Source organism: Ips typographus, linkage group LG13 (genome assembly GCF_016097725.1).
Source record: "Ips typographus isolate SLU linkage group LG13, UJ_Ityp_2.0, whole genome shotgun sequence".
In the NCBI taxonomy this organism is placed as follows: Eukaryota; Metazoa; Arthropoda; class Insecta; order Coleoptera; family Curculionidae; genus Ips; species Ips typographus.
In genome coordinates, this window is record NC_138434.1 from 2937614 (window position 1) to 2957626 (window position 20013).

The window sequence follows — 20013 nt, forward strand, 5'->3', positions numbered from 1 at the left end:
TAATTTTCTATAGTTCGCGTAGCGAAGTTGTCAAATATCCAAGTTATTTTGACGTCAATGTCAAGAGTAAAAATTCAGTCAAAGACAACCTAAAGCTTGACAGCTTGTAACTTGGCTATTTTGACAGTTAGTGAGTTGCTATTTTTACCATCGTGTAGGCCGTGAAATTCTCTTTAAATCACTTTCTTACTTACTCACTGCTATCTAGAAGCCTCTGAAAGTTTTACAAATCCTTTGAAAATTTTAAAACAGTTGTAGAATCTTCTGGCAACTTTTCAAAGTTTTTCGGTAGGGTTTGGAGGCATTTAATTCTTTCAGAATCATTCTAGATGCCTCTAGTAATTTTAAAAAATCTTAGAAACCTTATAGGAGCCTCTGGCAATTTTTTGGAGGTTTTCAGTAAAATTTAGACATTATTAAAATAATTCTAGAACGTTTTAAAAAAATCTTGAAAGATTTATGAAACTTGTACAGGTTTTCAACAGCATTTGGAAGCAATTAACTTTTTCCGTATCCTTCTGGAGAATTGTAGAAGTTTTCGAATTCTTTGGAAAGTTGTAGCACTTGTAGAGGCTTTCGGTAAGTTTTTTGGAAATTTTCAGTGATTCAAGATGCCTCTGAAAGTTTTTAAATGAAACACCCTGTATATTTTAGCTGCTTGTCAAGTTCTACAGGGTCTTTCAAAAGAGTACGGTATTTACTACAAACAAAATTCAATTTTGTTTCTTGTTTTCCACAGAATAACTGTCAGAATTTCCCATTGTTTCAAAAGGGACAATCCTGTATATTTTCAGGAAAGTTTTTAGATCATGTGATGCTAAAAAGACCGAATTTACAGTGCATTTTTAATGTTTTGACGCGATTTTTAGTGTTTTCATATTCAGATGTCAGTATGCCGACGATACGTCTTTTCGTGTAGCACCGGGCGTGACAATCTTTTCAAACTGTATTTAATGAAAATGAATAAACAAAATGCAGCGTGCGTTTGAAGAATCTTGCTTTCCTGTTGTTAAAGAATGTGAATTTTATAAAATTGTCAAGCAAACAAAACTAAAAATCGTTCTTTTCCTGTCACGAAACGTCGAGGGCACGACCGCAGTTCAAGATGGCACAATGTCTCCCGATGCCGAATCAAATTTCCTCGAAGTGGATGATTGCAAACGGCCAATCGTCTTGGTTGCTTTTGGCTTTGTCTTTGGCAAATCAAGCCCACACATGACGCTGATCGAAAGGTAAATGCTTCTCGGTTTGTTTTAATCGTTCCTGTATCTTCAATTTCCCATCTTCGTGTATTTTCAAAGTCACTTTGAATGAGCTATTTGGACACCAAAACTTAATTCCTCAGGTCGAAATTAGTATATAAATTCAGTCAAACATACACAAACTTTAAAAAAATATATAATTAATAGTTCGAGTAGCAAAGTTGTCAAATTACCGAGTTATTTTGACTTCAAATGTCAAGAGTAAAAAATTCATCGTAACTCGGTTAGTTTGACAGTTTGCGAGTTGCTTTTTTCACCATCGTGTAGGCCGTGAAATTCTCTTCAAATTACTTTCCATAATTCGAGTAGGGAAGTTGTCAAATGCCCGAGTTATTTGACTTCAAATGTTAAGAGTAAAAATTCAGTGAAACAAAGACAACCTAAAGTTTGACAGCTTGTAACTCGGTTATTTTGACAGTTTGCGAGTTGCTTTTTTCACCATGGTGTAGGCCGTGAAATTCTCTTTAAATTACTTTCTATAGTTCGAGTAGGGAAGTTGTCAAATAACCGAGTTATTTTGACTTCAAATATCAAGAGTAAAAAATTCATCGTAACTCGGTTATTCTTCACAGTTAGCGAGTTGTATTTTGCACCATCGTGTAGGCCGTTAAATTTTCTTTAAATCACTTTCTACAGCTCGAGTAGCAAAGTTGTCAAATAACCAAGTTATTTTGACGTCAAATGTCAAGAGTAAAAATGCAGTCAAAGACAACCTAAAGTTTGACAGCTTGTAACTCGGTTATTTGACAGTTAACGAGTTGCTTTTTCCACCATCGTGTAGGTCATGAAATTCTCTTTAAATCAGTTTCTATAGTTCGAGTAGCGAAGTTGTCAAATAACCAAGTTATTTTGATCTCAAATGTCAAGAGTAAAATTTCAGTCAAACAAAGACAACCTAAAGTTTGACAGCTTGTAACTCGGTTATTTTTACACTTAGCGAGTTGCTTTTTCCACCATCGTGTAGGTCATGAAATTCTCTTTAAATCAGTTTCTATAGTTCGAGTAGCGAAGTTGTCAAATAACCAAGTTATTTTGATCTCAAATGTCAAGAGTAAAATTTCAGTCAAACAAAGACAACCTAAAGTTTGACAGCTTGTAACTCGGTTATTTTTACACTTAGCGAATTGCTTTTTTTACCATCGTGTAGGCCGTGAAATTCTCTTTAAATTACCTTCTATAGTTCGAGTAGGGAAGTTGTCAAATAACCGAGTTATTTTGACCTCAAATGTCAAGAGTAAAAAATTCAGTCAAACAAAGACAACCTAAAGTTTGACAGCTTGTAAGTCGGTTATTTTGACAGTTTACGAGTTGATTTTTCACCATCGTGTAAGCCGTGAAATTCTCTTAAAATTACTTTCTATAATTCGAGTAGGGAAGTTGTCAAATAACCGAGTTATTTTGACTTCAAATGTTAAGAGTAAACATTAAGTGAAACAAAGACAACCTAAAGTTTGACAGCTTGTAACTCGGTTATTTTGATAGTTAGCGAGTTGCTTTTTTCACCATCGTGTAGGCCGTGAAATTCTCTTTAAATCACTTTCTATAGGTCGAGTAGCGAAGTTAACAAATAACAGAGTTATTTTGATCTCAAATGTCAAGAGTAAAAAATTCATTCAAACATATACAACCTAAAGTTTGACAGCTCGTAACTTGGTTATTTTGACACTTAGCAAGTTGATTTTTTTACCATCGTATAGGCCGTGAAATTCTCTTTAAATCACTTTCCATAGCTTAAATACCAAAGTTGACAAATAACCGAGTTATTTTGATCTCAAATGTCAAGAGTAAAAAATTCAAACAAACATACAACCTAAAGTTTGACAGCTTGTAACTCGGTTATTTTGACAGTTTGCGAGTTGCCTTTTTTCATCGTGTAGGCCGTCAAATTCTCTTTAAATCACTTTCTATAGGTCGAGTAGCGAAGTTAACAAATAACAGAGTTATTTTGATCTCAAATGTCAAGAGTAAAAAATTCATTCAAACATATACAACCTAAAGTTTGACAGCTCGTAACTTGGTTATTTTGACACTTAGCAAGTTGATTTTTTTACCATCGTATAGGCCGTGAAATTCTCTTTAAATCACTTTCCATAGCTTAAATACCAAAGTTGACAAATAACCGAGTTATTTTGATCTCAAATGTCAAGAGTAAAAAATTCAAACAAACATACAACCTAAAGTTTGACAGCTTGTAACTCGGTTATTTTGACAGTTTGCGAGTTGCCTTTTTTCATCGTGTAGGCCGTCAAATTCTCTTTAAATCACTTTCTATAGGTCGAGTAGCGAAGTTAACAAATAACAGAGTTATTTTGATCTCAAATGTCAAGAGTAAAAAATTCATTCAAACATATACAACCTAAAGTTTGACAGCTCGTAACTTGGTTATTTTGACACTTAGCAAGTTGATTTTTTTACCATCGTGTAGGCCGTGAAATTCTCTTTAAATCACTTTCCATAGCTTAAATACCAAAGTTGACAAATAACCGAGTTATTTTGATCTCAAATGTCAAGAGTAAAAAATTCAAACAAACATACAACCTAAAGTTTGACAGCTTGTAACTCGGTTATTTTGACAGTTTGCGAGTTGCCTTTTTTCATCGTGTAGGCCGTCAAATTCTCTTTAAATCACTTTCTATAGGTCGAGTAGCGAAGTTAACAAATAACAGAGTTATTTTGATCTCAAATGTCAAGAGTAAAAAATTCATTCAAACATATACAACCTAAAGTTTGACAGCTCGTAACTTGGTTATTTTGACACTTAGCAAGTTGATTTTTTTACCATCGTGTAGGCCGTGAAATTCTCTTTAAATCACTTTCCATAGCTTAAATACCAAAGTTGACAAATAACCGAGTTATTTTGATCTGAAATGTCAAGAGTAAAAAATTCAAACAAACATACAACCTAAAGTTTGACAGCTTGTAACTCGGTTATTTTGACAGTTTGCGAGTTGCCTTTTTTCATCGTGTAGGCCGTCAAATTCTCTTTAAATCATTTTCTAATAGTTCGAGTGGCAAACTTGTCAAATAACCGAGTTATTCTGACTTCAAATGTCAAGAGTAAAAAATTCAGTCAAACATATACAACCTAAAGTTTGACAGCTTGTAAATTTTGCTAAATCTCTCAAAAACGGTTTGAGTGACCAATGTGAAATTTTTATAATGTCTGCCACTCAAAGAGACGCTTTTTATTAAATATAACATTTTTCCATACAAGTCACCGGTTGATCTTAAAAAATAAAAAAAAAACAGATTTTTTTGACGTTTTAGTAAAAATGGCCACCAACATGGCGGCAGTCAGTATCCTAGGAAAAAGTTTAATTTGTGCTAAAATTTGGTGTTTTTTTAATGACAGGTGTCCTTGTTTGACACGTTCTAACTTGGTTACTATGACAGCTAGAAGATTCGTACAGACGTCAAATTATAGCTTGTAAGTTTCTTGACTTTTTTTTAACGTCACACAATTTTCTTCCTAAAATTACAAATAACCGAGATATTTGAATTTAATAGTGTGCTAGAAATAGTGAAGGTGTCGCAATTTGACAGCTCCTAACTTCGTTCCTGTGACAGCTAGTAGGTTCGTACAAACGAGTTTTTTTAAACTTTTTTGAGAAGAATCTTCTAATCTGGCCAACCCTGAATGTATTCAAAACACAGTTCCCAGGACACAATCTCCTTTAACTTAAGTTGAACAACTGTGGAAGTCTACAATTTCTTTCAACAGGAAATTGTGCTTACCTAAAGGTTAAAATTAACTGGAAATAGAGGCAGAAGATAAGAAAATTACTTTTAAAATCATTGAGTAACATTTGAGTGGTATTTCATCCATGTATTTATAACTTTACAACTTTGTTTAATTGCATTATTAATAATTATTTATTATACCTTGCAATTTCATTGTTTTTATAGAAATTTAAAACAAAACCATAATTTTAAATTGTGTCGATTCCACCTGTTATTAATTATTACGGTTTGTTAGTAGGGTATAATTATTATGTTATCATTTTGTTAATTACTCACTCTACGATTAGTTTTTACTTTTTTTGTGTTTTTATTGTGAAATTGGTGTCAAGAACATTTTTTCTGTGCGGGATGTTATTACTGGTTAATATGATAAATAACCGTAATAACATTGCAATAAATGTCACTTGTAATGTTAATAATATGTACAGCAGCAATCACTTGGAAATGTCAAGAAAAACCGGAACTTTGTAAAAATCTATATATTATTTTATATACTAATCTATATACATAATATAGATTGTTGTGAAATAATGTTCACAAGACCAACCACGGCGCATTTACCCATAAACCAATAAAACACATTACGTCATCCGTTGGTAATTTATCAGGGCATACTGGTGACGTCATCGCTACATGCATCTCTCCTCGAAAATCTATTATATTTTCTGCCGACACGAAATTTCGTACGGAGGCAATTCATCGAAAGATAAGTCGCTCGGCCGGTGGTAAATGGTCGGATCGTGACCATTAGTCCAATGGTGGACTAATGTGGCAACGTTGCGGTGGCACGAGGAATAAAGATCACCATAATACGCTAATTAATTTGATCTGTTGATCGATATTGTCTTTGATTGAAAACTAGACAATCCTGCACTAGTATAAGGAAAATCATGGATCATTTTGCCATCGAAGAAACGGAAGAAGAAACTTTGTGGAAACCGATGGAAGAAATTTTTACCATCCTGCAACTGAAACCTTATCTTGAACCATCCTTTGATCAACTTGTATAGTTACTAGAGGTCCACCAGGAAGAGCATCGATAATTTTAACTCACCCTGTATATAACGTATGACTTATGACTAAAGTCTGGATTAAAAAGTAGTAAAATCATCATCTTCAAGTCATCATCTTAATTCAAGTTCTAGATATTTTTGGAAGCTTTTAAACGGCTTTAGAAGCATACGGAAAAAGTTTTAAAAGCTTTTGGAAGGCCTTCGACTGCTTGAGAAGCATTTTGGAGTTTTTGTAGTGTTTTAGAAGCATTTTAGACTACTTCAGGAGCATTTTGAAAGTGTTTGAACAGTTTAAAGAGCATTGAAGAATCTGGACTGTTTCTAAGACAATTGAAACCGTGTAGACGGTTCTAGAAACTTTTGGAAGCTGTTAAACTGTTCTAGAAGCATTCGGAAGGATTCCGACTGTTTTAGAATCATTTTGGAGTTTCTGTTGTTTTTTGATAACTTTTTAGACTATTTTAGGAGAATTGACGATTCTGGACTGCTATGAAAGCATTTGGAAAATTGAAGTCGGGTCTAGGAACTTTTGGAAGCTTTTAAATTGCTCTAAAAGCATACGGAAACTTATAGACAGTCTTGAAATGTTTTGAGACCTTCTAGACTGATCTAAAAGCTTTTGGAAGGCTTTCGACTGCTTTGGAAGCATTTTGGAGTTTCTGTAGTGTTTTAAAACCTTTTTAGACTACTTCAGGAGCATTTGGAATGTTTCTGGAGAGTTCAAAAAGCATCGTTGACGGTTTTGGACTGCTTTTAAAGCATTTGAAAACTTAAGAACAGTTTCACAAACTTATGGAAGCTTTTAAACTGCTTTAGAAGTATACGAAAGCTTTTAGACTGCCCCGAATTTTTTGAGAGCTTCTAGACTAGTTGAAGATCATTTGGAAGCCTTTATAGTTTTCTAAAGGCTTTTGGAAGCTTCCAGACTGTTTTAGAAGGTTTTAGAAGCATTTAGAGTTTCTGTAATGTTTTAAAACTTTTTTAGACTACTTCAGGAGCATTTGGAAGGTTTTTTGGATAGTTAATGAGCCTTGAAGGTTCCGAACTGCTTTTAAGGCATTTTAAATCGTGTAGATAGCTTTAGTAACTTCGGGAAGCTGTTAAACTGCTCTAGAAGCATACGGAAGCTTTTAGACTGCCATGAAATCTTTTGAGAGCTTCTAAACTAGTTAAAGATCATTTGGAAGCCTTTAGAGTGTTCTTAAAGCTTTTGGAAGCTTCGAGATTGTTTTGGAAGCATTTTTAGAGTTTCTGTAGTGTTTTAAAACCTTTTTAGACTACTTTAGGAGCATTTGAAAGGTGTTTTGACAGTTTAAAGAGCATTGGAGGTTCTGGACTGCTTTTAAGGCATTTGAAACCTTGTAGACGGCTCTAGAAACATTTGGAATCTGTTAAACTGCTCTAGAAGCATACGGAAGCTTTTAGACTGCCATGAAATCTTTTGATAGCTTCTAGACTAGTTGAAGATCATTCGGAAGTCTTTAGAGTGTTCTTAAAGCTTTTGGAAGCTTCCAGACTGTTTTGGAAGCATTTTTAGAGTTTCTGTAGTGTTTTAGAACCATTTTAGACTACTTTAGGAGCATTTGAAAGGTGTTTTGACAGTTTAAAGAGCATTGGAGGTTCTGGACTGCTTTTAAGGCATTTGAAACCTTGTAGACGGCTCTAGAAACTTTTGGAATCTGTTAAACTGCTCTAGAAGCATACGGAAGCTTTTAGACTGCCATGAAATCTTTTGAGAGCTTCTAGACTAGTTGAAGATCATTCGGAAGTCTTTAGAGTGTTCTTAAAGCTTTTGGAAGCTTCCAGACTGTTTTGGAAGCATTTTTAGAGTTTCTGTAGTGTTTTAGAACCATTTTAGACTACTTTAGGAGCATTTGAAAGGTGTTTTGACAGTTTAAAGAGCATTTGAGGTTCTGGACTGCTTTTAAGGCATTTGAAACCTTGTAGACGGCTCTAGAAACTTTTGGAATCTGTTAAACTGCTCTAGAAGCATACGGAAGCTTTTAGACTGCCATGAAATCTTTTGAGAGCTTCTAGACTAGTTGAAGCTCATTTGGAAGCCTTTAGAGTGTTCTAAAAGTTTTTGGAAGGCTTTCGACTGCTTTAGAAACATTTTTAGAGTTTCTGTTGTTTTTTGAAACCTTGTAGACAGTTCTAGAGTCTTTTGGAAGCTGTTAAACTGGTCTAGAAGCATACGAAAGCTTTTAGACTGTCTTGAAATTTTTTGAAAGCTTCTAGACAGTTTTAAATGCTTTTTGAAGACTTTCGACTGCTTGAGAAGCATTTTGGAGCTTCTGTAGTGTTTTAAAATCTTTTTAGACTACTTTAGGAGCATTTGAAAGGTGTTTTGACAGTTTTAAAGAGCATTGGAGGTTCTGGACTGCTTTTAAGGCATTTGAAACCTTGTAGACGGCTCTAGAAACTTTTGGAAGCTGTTAAACTGCTCTAGAATTATACGGAAGCTTTTAGACTGTCATGAAATCCTTTGAGAGCTTCTAGACTAGTTGAAGCTTATTTGGAAGCCTTTAGAGTGTTCTAAAGGCTTTTGGAAGCTTCCAGACGGTTTTGAAAGGCTTTCGACTGCTTTAGAAGCATTTCAGAGTTTTTGTAGTGTTTTAAAACCTTTTTAAACTACTTTAGCAGCATTTGGAAGGTGTTTGGACAGTTTAAAGAGCCTTGAAAGTTCTGGACTGCTTTAAGGCATTTTAAATCGTGTAGACCGCTCTAGAAACTGTTGGAATCGGTTAAACTGCTCTAGAAGCATATGGAAGATTTAGAATACCTTGAAATCTTTTGAAAGCTTCTAGACTAGTTGAAGCTCATTTGGAAGCTTTAGAGTGTTCTAAAGGTTTTTGAAAGCTTCCAGACTGTTTTGGAAGGCTTTCGACTGCTTTAGAAGCATTTTTCGAGTTTCTGTAGTGTTTTAGAACCATTTTAGACTACTTTAATAGCATTGTAAAATCGTTTGAACAGTTTAAAAAGCATTGAAGAATCTTGAACTGCTTTTAAAGCATTTGAAAATTTGTAGACGGTTCTAGAAACTTTTGGAAACCGCTCTAAAAGCATACGGAAACTTACAGACTGTCTTGAAATGGTTTGAGAGCTTCTAGACTGTTCTAAAAGCTTTTGGTAGACTTTCGACCAAGCTTTCGACTGCTTGAAAAGCATTTTTGAGTATCTGTGGTGTTTTGAAACCTTTTTCGACTACTACAGGAGCATTTGGAAGGTGTTTGGACAGTTTAAAGGGCATTGAAGGTGCTGAACTGCTTTTAAGGCAATTGAAATTTTGTGGAATGTGTCAAACTGCTCTAGAAGCTTACAGAAGCTTTTAGACTGTTCTAAAAGCTGTCCTAGAAGCTTCCTAGGCTGTTTTGTGAGCATTTTGGAGCTTCTATAGTGTATTGGAATGTTTTTACATTTAGACTACTTTAGGAGCATTTGGAAATTATTTGGTCAGTTTAAATTTGTAAATTGGGTCCCAATTTGCAACAGATAATTGGTATCTATTTGTCTCTCAGAAGCCTTCAATATCTCAATATAGCTATTGCAATTGTAAATTAACCTATACAAAATAAAACCGTACAAAAAAAAAGCACAAAAAAACTAAATTAATCACGAAAATAATAAAAAAGCAAAAAAGCATGAAAAAATGTGTCAAATGACTTGCAAAATTTCTAGAAATGCGGATCCATCTTATGACCCACGAACTGTTGCTTCACTTTAACAATAAATTTGTACAGATAGTGTTTCTACATACAACGATCCAATCAGCGATTGGCGATACATGTAAAATGGAAACAATTTAAATCAGTAAGACAGTGTTAGAACCACTGTACTTCGTCCAAAGCTTATGGGAACACGGTCAAGCTGGGGATATGCAAATGTGCATTTTTGCGACCGTTTTAGGCTCTACACATTCAATTCAAACGGATAAACGTGGCTGTCAAGTGCAGAATGAGTGGAAATAAACTCGTCAGGGCAGTTCTATAAATCTCCCCGTTCTCCTTTTTGCTATTTGGAGCCAAACGTCTTGATTATCCCGAACATTAATTGCATACAACATTTATGGCTGGTAAAGTTAATTCGAATATCAGTTTCCCAGACTAACGAACATCGTACCTGTCTCGTAAATGCACTTACAACCGTGACAACATTGTTCCAATTTATTGCAATTTTATGATTCTGCGAGCAGCAGGTGATTTTCAGACGATGACAACTAAATCATTTTATACGGATAACGTTGCATGGTCTAGCGACTTTGATGCTTTTCGTTCAGCATTGTTGCCAAATTAGTTGAACCAAACTGCTCAGTTACAAAGTCCGAGCCAAACTCAGAACTGGCGCAATGTCAATGCCGAACATAGTTCATCTACTAGGTAAGGACCGTTCCTGGTTATTTATTATAATTTTATTTATTTTTTTTTTTTTTTTCTGTATATTTTAACGTTATTTAAGTTTCAAGACCTACAAAACACTAGAGAGTTTCATGTCATTTGTTGAACCACCCTGTATCTAAATTTTTTTTTCTCGAAACCATTGGGTTGAGAAATACCTATTTTACTTTAACATTGACTCATCCTATACAGAGTGGTCTGGTTTCGATGGTTTTGCAAGGTAACACAGAAAACTAGGTAGGTCTTCATTTGTTTTGGATATACAGAGTGATCTTAACTTTTCAAAGCTTTTCAGTAGCATTTGAGCATATCAAAATTATTTTAGAGGCCTCTGGCATTTTTAAAAATTAAAGAAAAAATTTTAGGACACTTGTATAGAGGCTTTTTGCAATTTTTTGGGTTTTTAGTAGTATTTGGAGGATTCTAACACTATCACAATGGTTCTAAAGGCCTCTAGCAGTTTCAAAAAGTTTTTGAAAGATTTAGGACAATTATTCTAGAGGCCTCTGGTAGTTTTAGAAATATTTGAAAATTTTAGGACACTTATAGGTGCTTTTCAGTAAAATTTAGAAGCATTTAACACTATCAGAATGATTCTAGAGACTTCTGAAAGTTTCAGAAGACTTTAGCAGGTTATAGAACAATTGTAGAGGCTTCTGACAACTTCTCAGTAGCATTTTGGGACATCTAACACTTCTAGAGGCCTTTGGCAGTTTAAAAAGGGTTTTAAAAGGATTATGACACTTGTAGGGGCTTTTCAGTAAAATTTAGAAACATTTAACAATATCAGAATGATTCTAGAGACTTCTGAATGTTTCAGAAAACCTTAGCAGGTTTTAGAACAATTGTAGAGGCTTCTAGCAACTTCTTAGTAGCATTTTGGGACATCTAACACTTCTAAAGGCCTCTGGCAGTGTCAAAACGTTTTTGAAAGATTTAGGACACTTGTAGAGGTTTCTGACAGCTTGTTGTAAGTTTTCAGTAGTATTTAGAGGCATCTACCACTTTGAGAATTATTCCAGAGGCCCCTGGTAGTTTTAGAAATATTTGAAAATTTCAGGAAACTTGTAGGGGCTTTTCAGTAAAATTTAGAAGCATTTAACACTATTAAAATGATTCTAGACACTTCTGAAAGTTTCAGAAAACCATTGCAGATTTTAGAACAATTGTGGAAGCTTCTGACAATTTCTCAGTAGCATTTTGGGACATCTAACTCTTCTAGAGGCCTTTAGCAGTTTCAAAAGGGTTTTGAAAGATTTAGGACACGTGTAGAGACTTCTCACAACTTGCTATAAGTTTTCAGTAGTATTTAGAAGCATCTACCACTTTGAGAATCATTCTAGAGGCCCCTGGTAGATTTAGAAATATTTGAAAATTTTAGGAAACTTGTAGGGGCTTTTCAGTAAAACTTAAAGGACAACACTATCAAAATGATTCTAGAAGCTTCCGAAAATTTTAGAAAACCTTAGCAGATTTTAGAACAATTGTAGAGGCTTCTAGCAACTTCTTAGTAGCATTTTGGGACATCTAACACTTCTAGAGGCCACTGGCAGTTTCAAAACGTTTTTGAAACATTTAGGACACTTGTAGAGACTTCTGACAATTTGTTGTAAGTTTTCAGTAGTATTTAAAGACATCTACCACTTTGAGAATAATTTTAGATACCTCTGGTACTTTTAGAAATATTTGAACATTTTAGGACACTTGTAGGGGCTTTTCAGTAAAATTTAGAAGCATTTAACACTATCAGAATGATTCTAGAGACTTCTGAGAGTTTCAGAAAACCTTAGCAGATTTTAGAACAATTGTAGAGGCTTCTGACAAGTTCTCAGTAGCATTTTGGGACATCTAACACTTCTAGAGGCCTCTGGCAGTTTCAAAACGTTTTTGAAAGATTTAGGACACTTGTAGAGGCTTCTGACAACTTGTTATAAGTTTTCAGTAGTATTTGGAGGCATCTACCACTTTGAGAATCATTCTAGAGGCCTCTGGTATTTTTAAAACTATTTGAAAATTTTAGGACACTTGTAGGGGCTTTTCAATAAAATTTAGAAGCATTTAACACTATCAGAATCATTCTAGAGACTTCTGAAAGCTTTAGAAAACCTTAGCAGGTTTTAGAACAATTGTAGAGGCTTCTGACAACTTCTCAGTAGAATTTTTGGACATCTAACATTTCTAAGAGGCCTCTGTCAGTTTCAAAAGGTTTTTGAAAGCTTTAGGAAACTTGTAGAGGCCTCTGGCAAATTTTTGAAAGTTTTCAATAGTATTTCGAGGTATCTAACACTCTCACAATGATTCTAAATATCTCTGGACTTTCTAGAAATATTTGAAAAGTTTTAGAACACTTGTATAGTTGCCTCTGACAACATTTTGGAGGTTTTCAGTAGCAATTAAAAACATCTGGAACATCTTCTTTTGGAAATTTTAAAAATTTCTTGAAACGTTTAAGACACTAAACAAATCCCACTTATTTACCTAAAGGTTAAGTTTAACTGTTACAAAAGGCTCTCAATCATTCTCCTAGCGATTGGATTAGCTTAGGTTAGGTTTAACCAATGTTACCGAAGGGTTAAAGTTAACTTGGACTAGTGCAGAATAACGCTCAGTAGAACCAAATGTGATCTTGAAGATCATAAGTTTTGGATGTTCCAAGTGTCTAAAAAAGCCATTGTTTTAATTTCATTCTTCACATTCTGATGGATGGCTAGAAAGTCATCTTGACAAGAGCGTTGGATTGTGTTAATTGAATTAATCAAAATTTGCTTTTAGTACATTTTTAAACAATCTTTGAAGCAATCTTAAGCATCATTCAAGTTTCTCATGCAGAATAAACACGCGGTAGCATGTTTTAATATCAGATCCGTAATGGTTTCCTGATTAAAAATCAATATATTCATTTCATGACTTTTAATGATCGGTTCGCTTCCATTCACCGTTTATTGTTTGATACCAAAATGATTATGGATGAGTCGATTGCATCTCATACCTTACACTCTTAATTAACCTGCAGTAGTCGAGTTATAAATGCTTTTTTTCTCTCTTTTGCGCATGCAGAATGTTACGCTTCGACTTTTTTTTCGTGTAGTAATCGGCTTATAAAGTGTTGACCTCTGTCTGATACTTAATCTCGGCTAGATTGAACAGAGTAATACGAAACTATGCAATTAAGCAATAGCAGAATTCATGACTTCGTGTCACGGCAATGCTGAAATCAATCAGGAATGAGAAATAGGTATTTCGATATTTTCTAGTTATATGTATTACCATTGTTTAGGAAAAATCGATGAGATATGGCACAATACTAGCAGGAACTTTTACATAAGAACTAGATAAACTAAAGTTACTTTGTCATGCCTAAAAAACACTAAAATCCTGAAAAAAAACATGAAAATCTGTAAAAAAGCAGTTTTTCAGAGATGCAAAAATTTCTACTTTTTTTGTATTCAAGTTCTATAATTGACTGCTTTAGAAGCATACGGAAGACTGTTTTGATAATTTTCTAAATACTACAACAAACTACTTGAGGAGCATTTAGAATGTTTTGGACAGTTTAAAGAGCATATTGAGGTTTCTGGAATGATTTAGAGGCATTTGGAAACTCTTAGATGCTTCTAGACCGTTTTTGAAAAGCTTCCGACTGCTTTAGAAGCATTTTGGAGTTTCTGTAGTGTTTTGATACCTTTTTAGATTACTTTAGGAGCATTGAAGGTTCTGGACTGCATTTAAGGCATTTGAAATCTTGTACATAGTTCTAGAAACTATTGCAAGCTTTTAAACTGCTTTAAAAGCATGGGGACCCTTTTACACTGTCTTGAAATGATTTGAAAGCTTCTAGACTAGATGATGAGCATTTGGAAGCTTTTAGACTGTTCTGGATGCTTTCGACTGCTTTACAAGCATTTTGGAGTTATTTCTGCAGTATTTTGAAATCTTTAGGACTATCTAATCTCTCTCTCTATCTGTAGTATTTCTTGACTACTTTAGGAGTATTTGGAGAGATTAAAAAGCATTGAAAGTTTTGGACTGCTTTTAAAGCATTTAAAAACTTACTGAGTGTTCTGCAAAAAGCATTTTGGAGTTTTTGTAGTGTTTTTTTTTAATCTAACCGTTTTCGAGATATTTTCCAAAAACTACTTTTTCCTACTTGGGTGCGGTAAAGTACACTTTTTTCGCACTCATTTGAATGCGGGAAAGAGTACTTTCCCACACTAGTGCGGTAAAGGAACATTGCAAGATTAATTATTTACAATAAAAGAATAATAAACCTGCAATTTTGAAGTTTATATGTGTAGAGCAAAAATACCCATTTTCATCAACCTTTTTATGAGATGTTTAAGTGAAGAAAAAATAGAACTTTAGTTTATTTTTCAAATAAAACATTTAAATCAAAAAATACCATAACTGTATATTTGATTTCTCAATTAAGAATTCACTTTTAATCATCTTTGCAAACAGAGGTTTTCATTTTATTAATTTTACTATAAATTTTCGTTCAATTTAATGAAAAATGATACTCGTAGGAAAAATGTATCTAACACATGCGGAAAGCGTCTTTCCCGCCCTTTACCTGCTTGCCCGGGCAACTGCAGTCTCGTGCGGGAAAGTATCACTTTCCGCACTTGTTATGGTGTTATGTGTTGGTTATTTTTGGAAATTCGGGGTGGTTCAACCACTCAAAAGAATCGTCTTAAACTGCTCTTTTAAGTAGTGTAGAGCAAAAAATTGTATTCAAAAAAATTGTTCCAGGGTGAGCAAAAATAATAACTCATTAATAATTTTGTGCACACTCTGTATACAGGGAACTGTAATGAAGTTGAAACGTTACGTAGTTTGGTTTTGTGGTCCATTAGAAACAATTTTGCACTCTTGCAGTTTTTATGTAACTCTAACCGTTTTCGAGATATTTTCCAAAAAGTACTTTAATGCACTTTTTACCGAAAATTACTTCAACACTTGAACATCCTGTATTTTGGTTATTTTTGAAAATTCAGGGTGGTTTGACCACTCAAAAGAATCGTCTTAAACTGCTCTTTCAAGTAGTGTAGAGCAAAAAATTGTATCCAAAAAAATTGTCTACAGGGTGAGCAAAAATAATGACCCATTAATAATTTTGTGCACACTCTGTATACAGGGAACTGTATTGAAATTGAAACGTTACTTAGTTTGGTTTAGTGGTCCATTATAAACACTTTTGCACTCCTGCAGTTTTTATGTAAATCTAACCGTTTTCGAAATATTTACTAAAAACCACTTTAATTCAGGCGGCGGTCAGTATAGTAGGCCAGGAAAAACCTTCATTTGGACAAAATTTGGGTGCATTTTCCCAAAAAATCGCTAATAACTTGATTATTTGAAACGTTCCGTATAAACACATTAAATGATCGTAAGTAGCTAATGATTGGAGCTATCACGTGACGTTGAACGGGCACCGCCAACTTGCCCCGTTTGGCCGCTAGAGGGCGTCAAACTTGATTAGCGTGTTTCGAACATTTTTTTAATTCGGTCTCGGAATCTCGAAAACGGTTTGAGTTGGCAGTATGAAATTTTTACCATATATGCCCGTCAAAGAGACACAACTGACATTTTTAAAGGAGGTAACCCTATAAATTTTGGAATTCTGAAAATTGTCTTTAACTGTATTAGTTTAGGTTAATGGTAGAAATGTGAAGTGTCATTTGTCCTGTTTAAGGGTGCCATGTCTTGAAAACTGTCCTAATTTCAAAGTCAGTGACAAAATGGCGGCAGTTACAGCAAAACGGACACCAGATTCGTGCTGTCCATGCCATAATTAGTTAAAATGGCCTTTTTAGACTATTTTAGGAGCATTCTGGACTGCTATTAAGGCATTCGAAACCTTGTAGACGGTTCTAGAAACATTTGGAAGCTGCTAAACTGCTCTAGAAGCATACGGAAGATTTTAGTCTTATGTTGAAAATATCTCAAAAACTGTAAAGTTTTTGTACAGCACATTTAACGTCATATTGGAGTCTGATAAAAGCACACTGGTGTACTAATATACAGGGTGTTCTATTTAATTTCCTGAACTACCACCAACCTAGAAGTGGACATTCTAGATCAGTGTCCACCACCACTGTCCATGAATGCAACAATCTCCCCCCACTCATTTAGGAGTAAATCATTTCTCCAACAACTGTTTGAAGTGTAAATAACTTGGTGTTTCAGCTGCGAATTATACCAAAAGTTCTAATAATTGCACACTAAAAAATGGCCGGCAGTTAATTTGTCAGCCGTTAGGGGGCGCAATTATAGCATTAGTAGTCGGTAAATCAAGCAAATTTCACCGAAACTGCAGTCTTCTTGAAACGATTAAGGACAAATTTCGTGTCCTAAATCATACTTACCACGTTTATTTTTATACTTTCTAGGCGGGCAATTTACTGCACCAGTTCAATGTAAATCACTTTTAAGATGACTTAGAACGGTTTTAAAGGCGACATTTTCCGGATATTTTTAGATATGGCGGCCTGGGTTTCTACAATAATGATTGTACTACTATTTTTAAGTTTCTTTCCGCTTTTACTCACGCCGCTTTTCGTCACTATATTTAAGGAACACCCTGTATAGTTCGTTTCGGTCCCGTTCGACCAATTATTTCAGTACAAAATTCTAAAAAGTCCTTCCGGAGCATTCAATTAATTTCCCTGACGCTTTCTACGAGAAAAACCTTCCTCTTCCCCCTCAACCCCTCAAAATAATCACGTTTTTCTTCGTTTTGAAGCAAATTACAGCACGTCCTTGTTAAATTTTCTTACTTGAGTGAACGGCTGTTCTAAAATGCCGATTTCTCACAGAAAAATGTCGTCGAAACGAGGTTCTCAGGACAATAATTGCATTACTTCATTTAATATGAAGCGTTATTTGCGAAATATTTCGAATACCAACTTTTGCATGCTAATCGCAATATTATTGTAATACAGGGTGTCCCAAAAGTCCGAACTGACCAGCTCTTATATTATCTTAATAGAATATTGATGATTTTTGAGAACTGTCACTTTTAAGTATCAAAGATTGACCTTAACTTTTGGGACATCCTGTATACTGTGTACCCAATAAATGTAGAATCCGGTGCCAAAAAATTATACAGGGTGTCCCATTTTGACAAACCAACTGTCAATGCAACCACAGCATTTTTGTGTACTTTTAATATCTATTTTGACCAGGAATTTCTCGAGAACTGTGCATGCTAACTATAAAGTATTTAGTCAGATTGTACTCCAGTATAGAAGCAGAATTGAGTAGAGCAATAATATACAGGGTGTCCTTTTTTTTTTTTTCTTTCTCCATGGGTCTGTCGGCTCTCAGCTCCAGATAGCACATAAGCCTAATGGCTTATTGTACTGTCCCCATGTTTGTGGTACTTTAGTTACACCAGTCCATTATCCCTGTTTCCCGTACGAGGTGAAGAAGGTCCTTGCTTGGTGCTCTTTGTATCTCTTTCAGTACTAACTTAGTTTTCCCGAAGATTGTTTGTCGCCTTTGACCAAGTGCTTCACATTCACATATGATGTGTTCAAACGTTTCGATTTCCTCCCCGCATAGTCTGCAGTCCAGGTTATCATCGAATAGTTTCATGGTGAACAGGTGTTGTCTCACAGGTCCATGCCCTGTGAGAAGCGCTGTTAGGTCTTTCAGTTCTTTCCTGCTGTACTTTAGCAGTTCTTGAGCCTTATTTTTATTTGGTCCTGCAATAGCTTGCTTCCCATGCTTATTTCCTGGGTACGTCTTCCAGCGTTCCAGGTGTTTTGTGTTGATCCATTCTCCAGTGACCCGTCTTGTTGAGCATCTAGGTATGCCTACAGATGGTTCTGGTCCAATCATGTTTGCATTTGAGCCTTGCCTGGCAAGTTCATTTGCTTTTTCATTTCCAGGAATGCCTGAGTGACCTGGTACCCATACAAGTTTTACCCTGTTATGTTCTGCCAGTTCCGTAATTCTCTGTAGACACTCATCTACCAGTCTTGACGATGTTTTGCACGTAAGCAGTGCTTTCAAGGCCGCCTGGCTATCAGTTATTATTAGAATTTGCTTATTTTTGTAAGTCCTTCTAATGTTTTCTTCTATGCACCATAACAGAGCATATATTTCCGTTTGAAAAACTGTGGCGTGTTTTCCTAGTGGTATGCTGATGCTTACCTTAGGTCTCTCGCCATAAACTCCTGCACCACTTCCCCTTTCCTGTCTAGATCCATCTGTGAACCATATTAGACAGTCCTGGGTCAGTTTTTTCGCATTATTTACCCAGAATTTTTGATCCAGTATTACCTCAAATTTCCTCTGAATGTGATATTTAGGACACATGTAATCCGATCTCATTTCAAGAATTGGATCCCTTACTGTGTTCCAAATTGATGTTTTACCTGTCGTTGTTATGTTCCCCGGCAGGTCAATCAAGTCCCGGAGCCTTTGGTAAGCACATCTTGCCTCCCCTAAAATTATTAGGTCCAGTGGAGGCAGGTCTAATATAGCTTCCATGCTCGCAGTAGGAGTGGTTCTTATTGCACCAGTTATGCCTAGACAGGCCATTCGTTGAATCCTCTCTAGTTTGTGTATCGCAGTGTTTTGCATGACTTTTGGCCACCAGCTTACAGCTGCGTAAGTTATTGCTGGTCTGATCACCCTGGTGTACACCCAGTGCACCATACCAGGTCTGAGACCCCATGTTTTTCCATACATTCGTCTAACCATTGCAAATGTGGTTACCGATTTGTTTATGACCTTTTCCAGATGCTGGTTCCAGGTTAGTTTTGAGTCTAGGATGACTCCTAAATACTTAACCTCTCCCTTGAATGTTAACTCTTCACCATGAAGATAAATTGGTCCAATTCCATCCAATTTTTTCCTTCTGGTAAATGAGACGATGGTGGCTTTTGTGGGGCTTATATTCAGCCCTTCACTTGCAGTCCATCTTGCTACAGTATTTAGGGCCATCTGCATCCTTTCCCGTATTGTACTTGTGAACTTCCCTTTCACCATGATAACTATGTCGTCGGCATATCCATTAACATGGAAGCCTTCCCTGCTCAGCTTATTGAGCAGTCCGTCAACGACAAGGTTCCATAGGATAGGCGATAGGTTACCACCCTGGGGACATCCTCCAGCTACTTGCACTGAAAGACTTTCACCCATGAGTGAAGAGTGTACCAATCTGTTTTTGAGCATGCCCTTGATCCACCTGCAGCAGGTGTCATCAAGTCCTCTTTCTTTGGCTGCCGTGATGATTGATTTAAAAGAGGTATTATCAAAAGCACCTTCTATATCCAAGAAGGCACCCAATGTTATCTCTTTGTTTTCCAGGCCTTGTTCCAGTCGATGTACAACCTGGAAAAGCGCTGTTTCTGTTGACTTGCCTGTTGTGTACGCATATTGGTCTTGGTGTAGTGGTCTATTTACTAAAACACCATCCCTTATATGTCTGTCCACCAGTGGGTCCTTGCTTGGGTCTTTGCTTCCAAGTGTCACCACAGTATTTTTTTTTAACCCATGATGACTTTTGGATCTGAACATACTGAACCATTGGCGTCAGGTTGTATTGCAGAAAAAACAGCATTTATATATACAGGGTGTTTCAATTTTAAAAAT

At 35.5% G+C, this 20013-nt stretch overlaps 3 protein-coding genes across 7 annotated transcripts in view; 2 read left to right on the forward strand and 1 right to left on the reverse strand.

Annotated features, from left to right (window-relative positions):
• Positions 1–20013, reverse strand: part of ap (apterous) — a 145640-nt gene that overhangs the window by 53387 nt on the left and 72240 nt on the right. The gene's annotated exons all lie outside the window — the stretch shown is intronic.
• The window catches only part of LOC145736961 (uncharacterized), a 156605-nt gene that overhangs the window by 6773 nt on the left and 129819 nt on the right, over positions 1–20013 (forward strand). The gene's annotated exons all lie outside the window — the stretch shown is intronic.
• LOC145736964 (uncharacterized) lies at positions 18819–19856 on the forward strand. The gene is made up of 2 exons (XM_081991536.1): positions 18819–19666; positions 19729–19856. Exons 1-2 carry the CDS (start codon positions 19292–19294, stop codon positions 19774–19776), a joined length of 423 nt encoding a protein of 140 aa, XP_081847662.1. The 5' UTR covers positions 18819–19291; the 3' UTR covers positions 19777–19856.

Coding starts and splice junctions, on each gene's coding strand:
- LOC145736964 (XM_081991536.1), top strand. CDS start 19,292: ATGGTGGCTTTTGTGGGGCTTATATTCAGCCCTTCACTTGCAGTCCAT. Junction 19,667..19,728: donor TGATGATTGATTTAAAAGAG/GTATTATCAAAA, acceptor TTTGTTTTCCAG/GCCTTGTTCCAGTCGATGTA.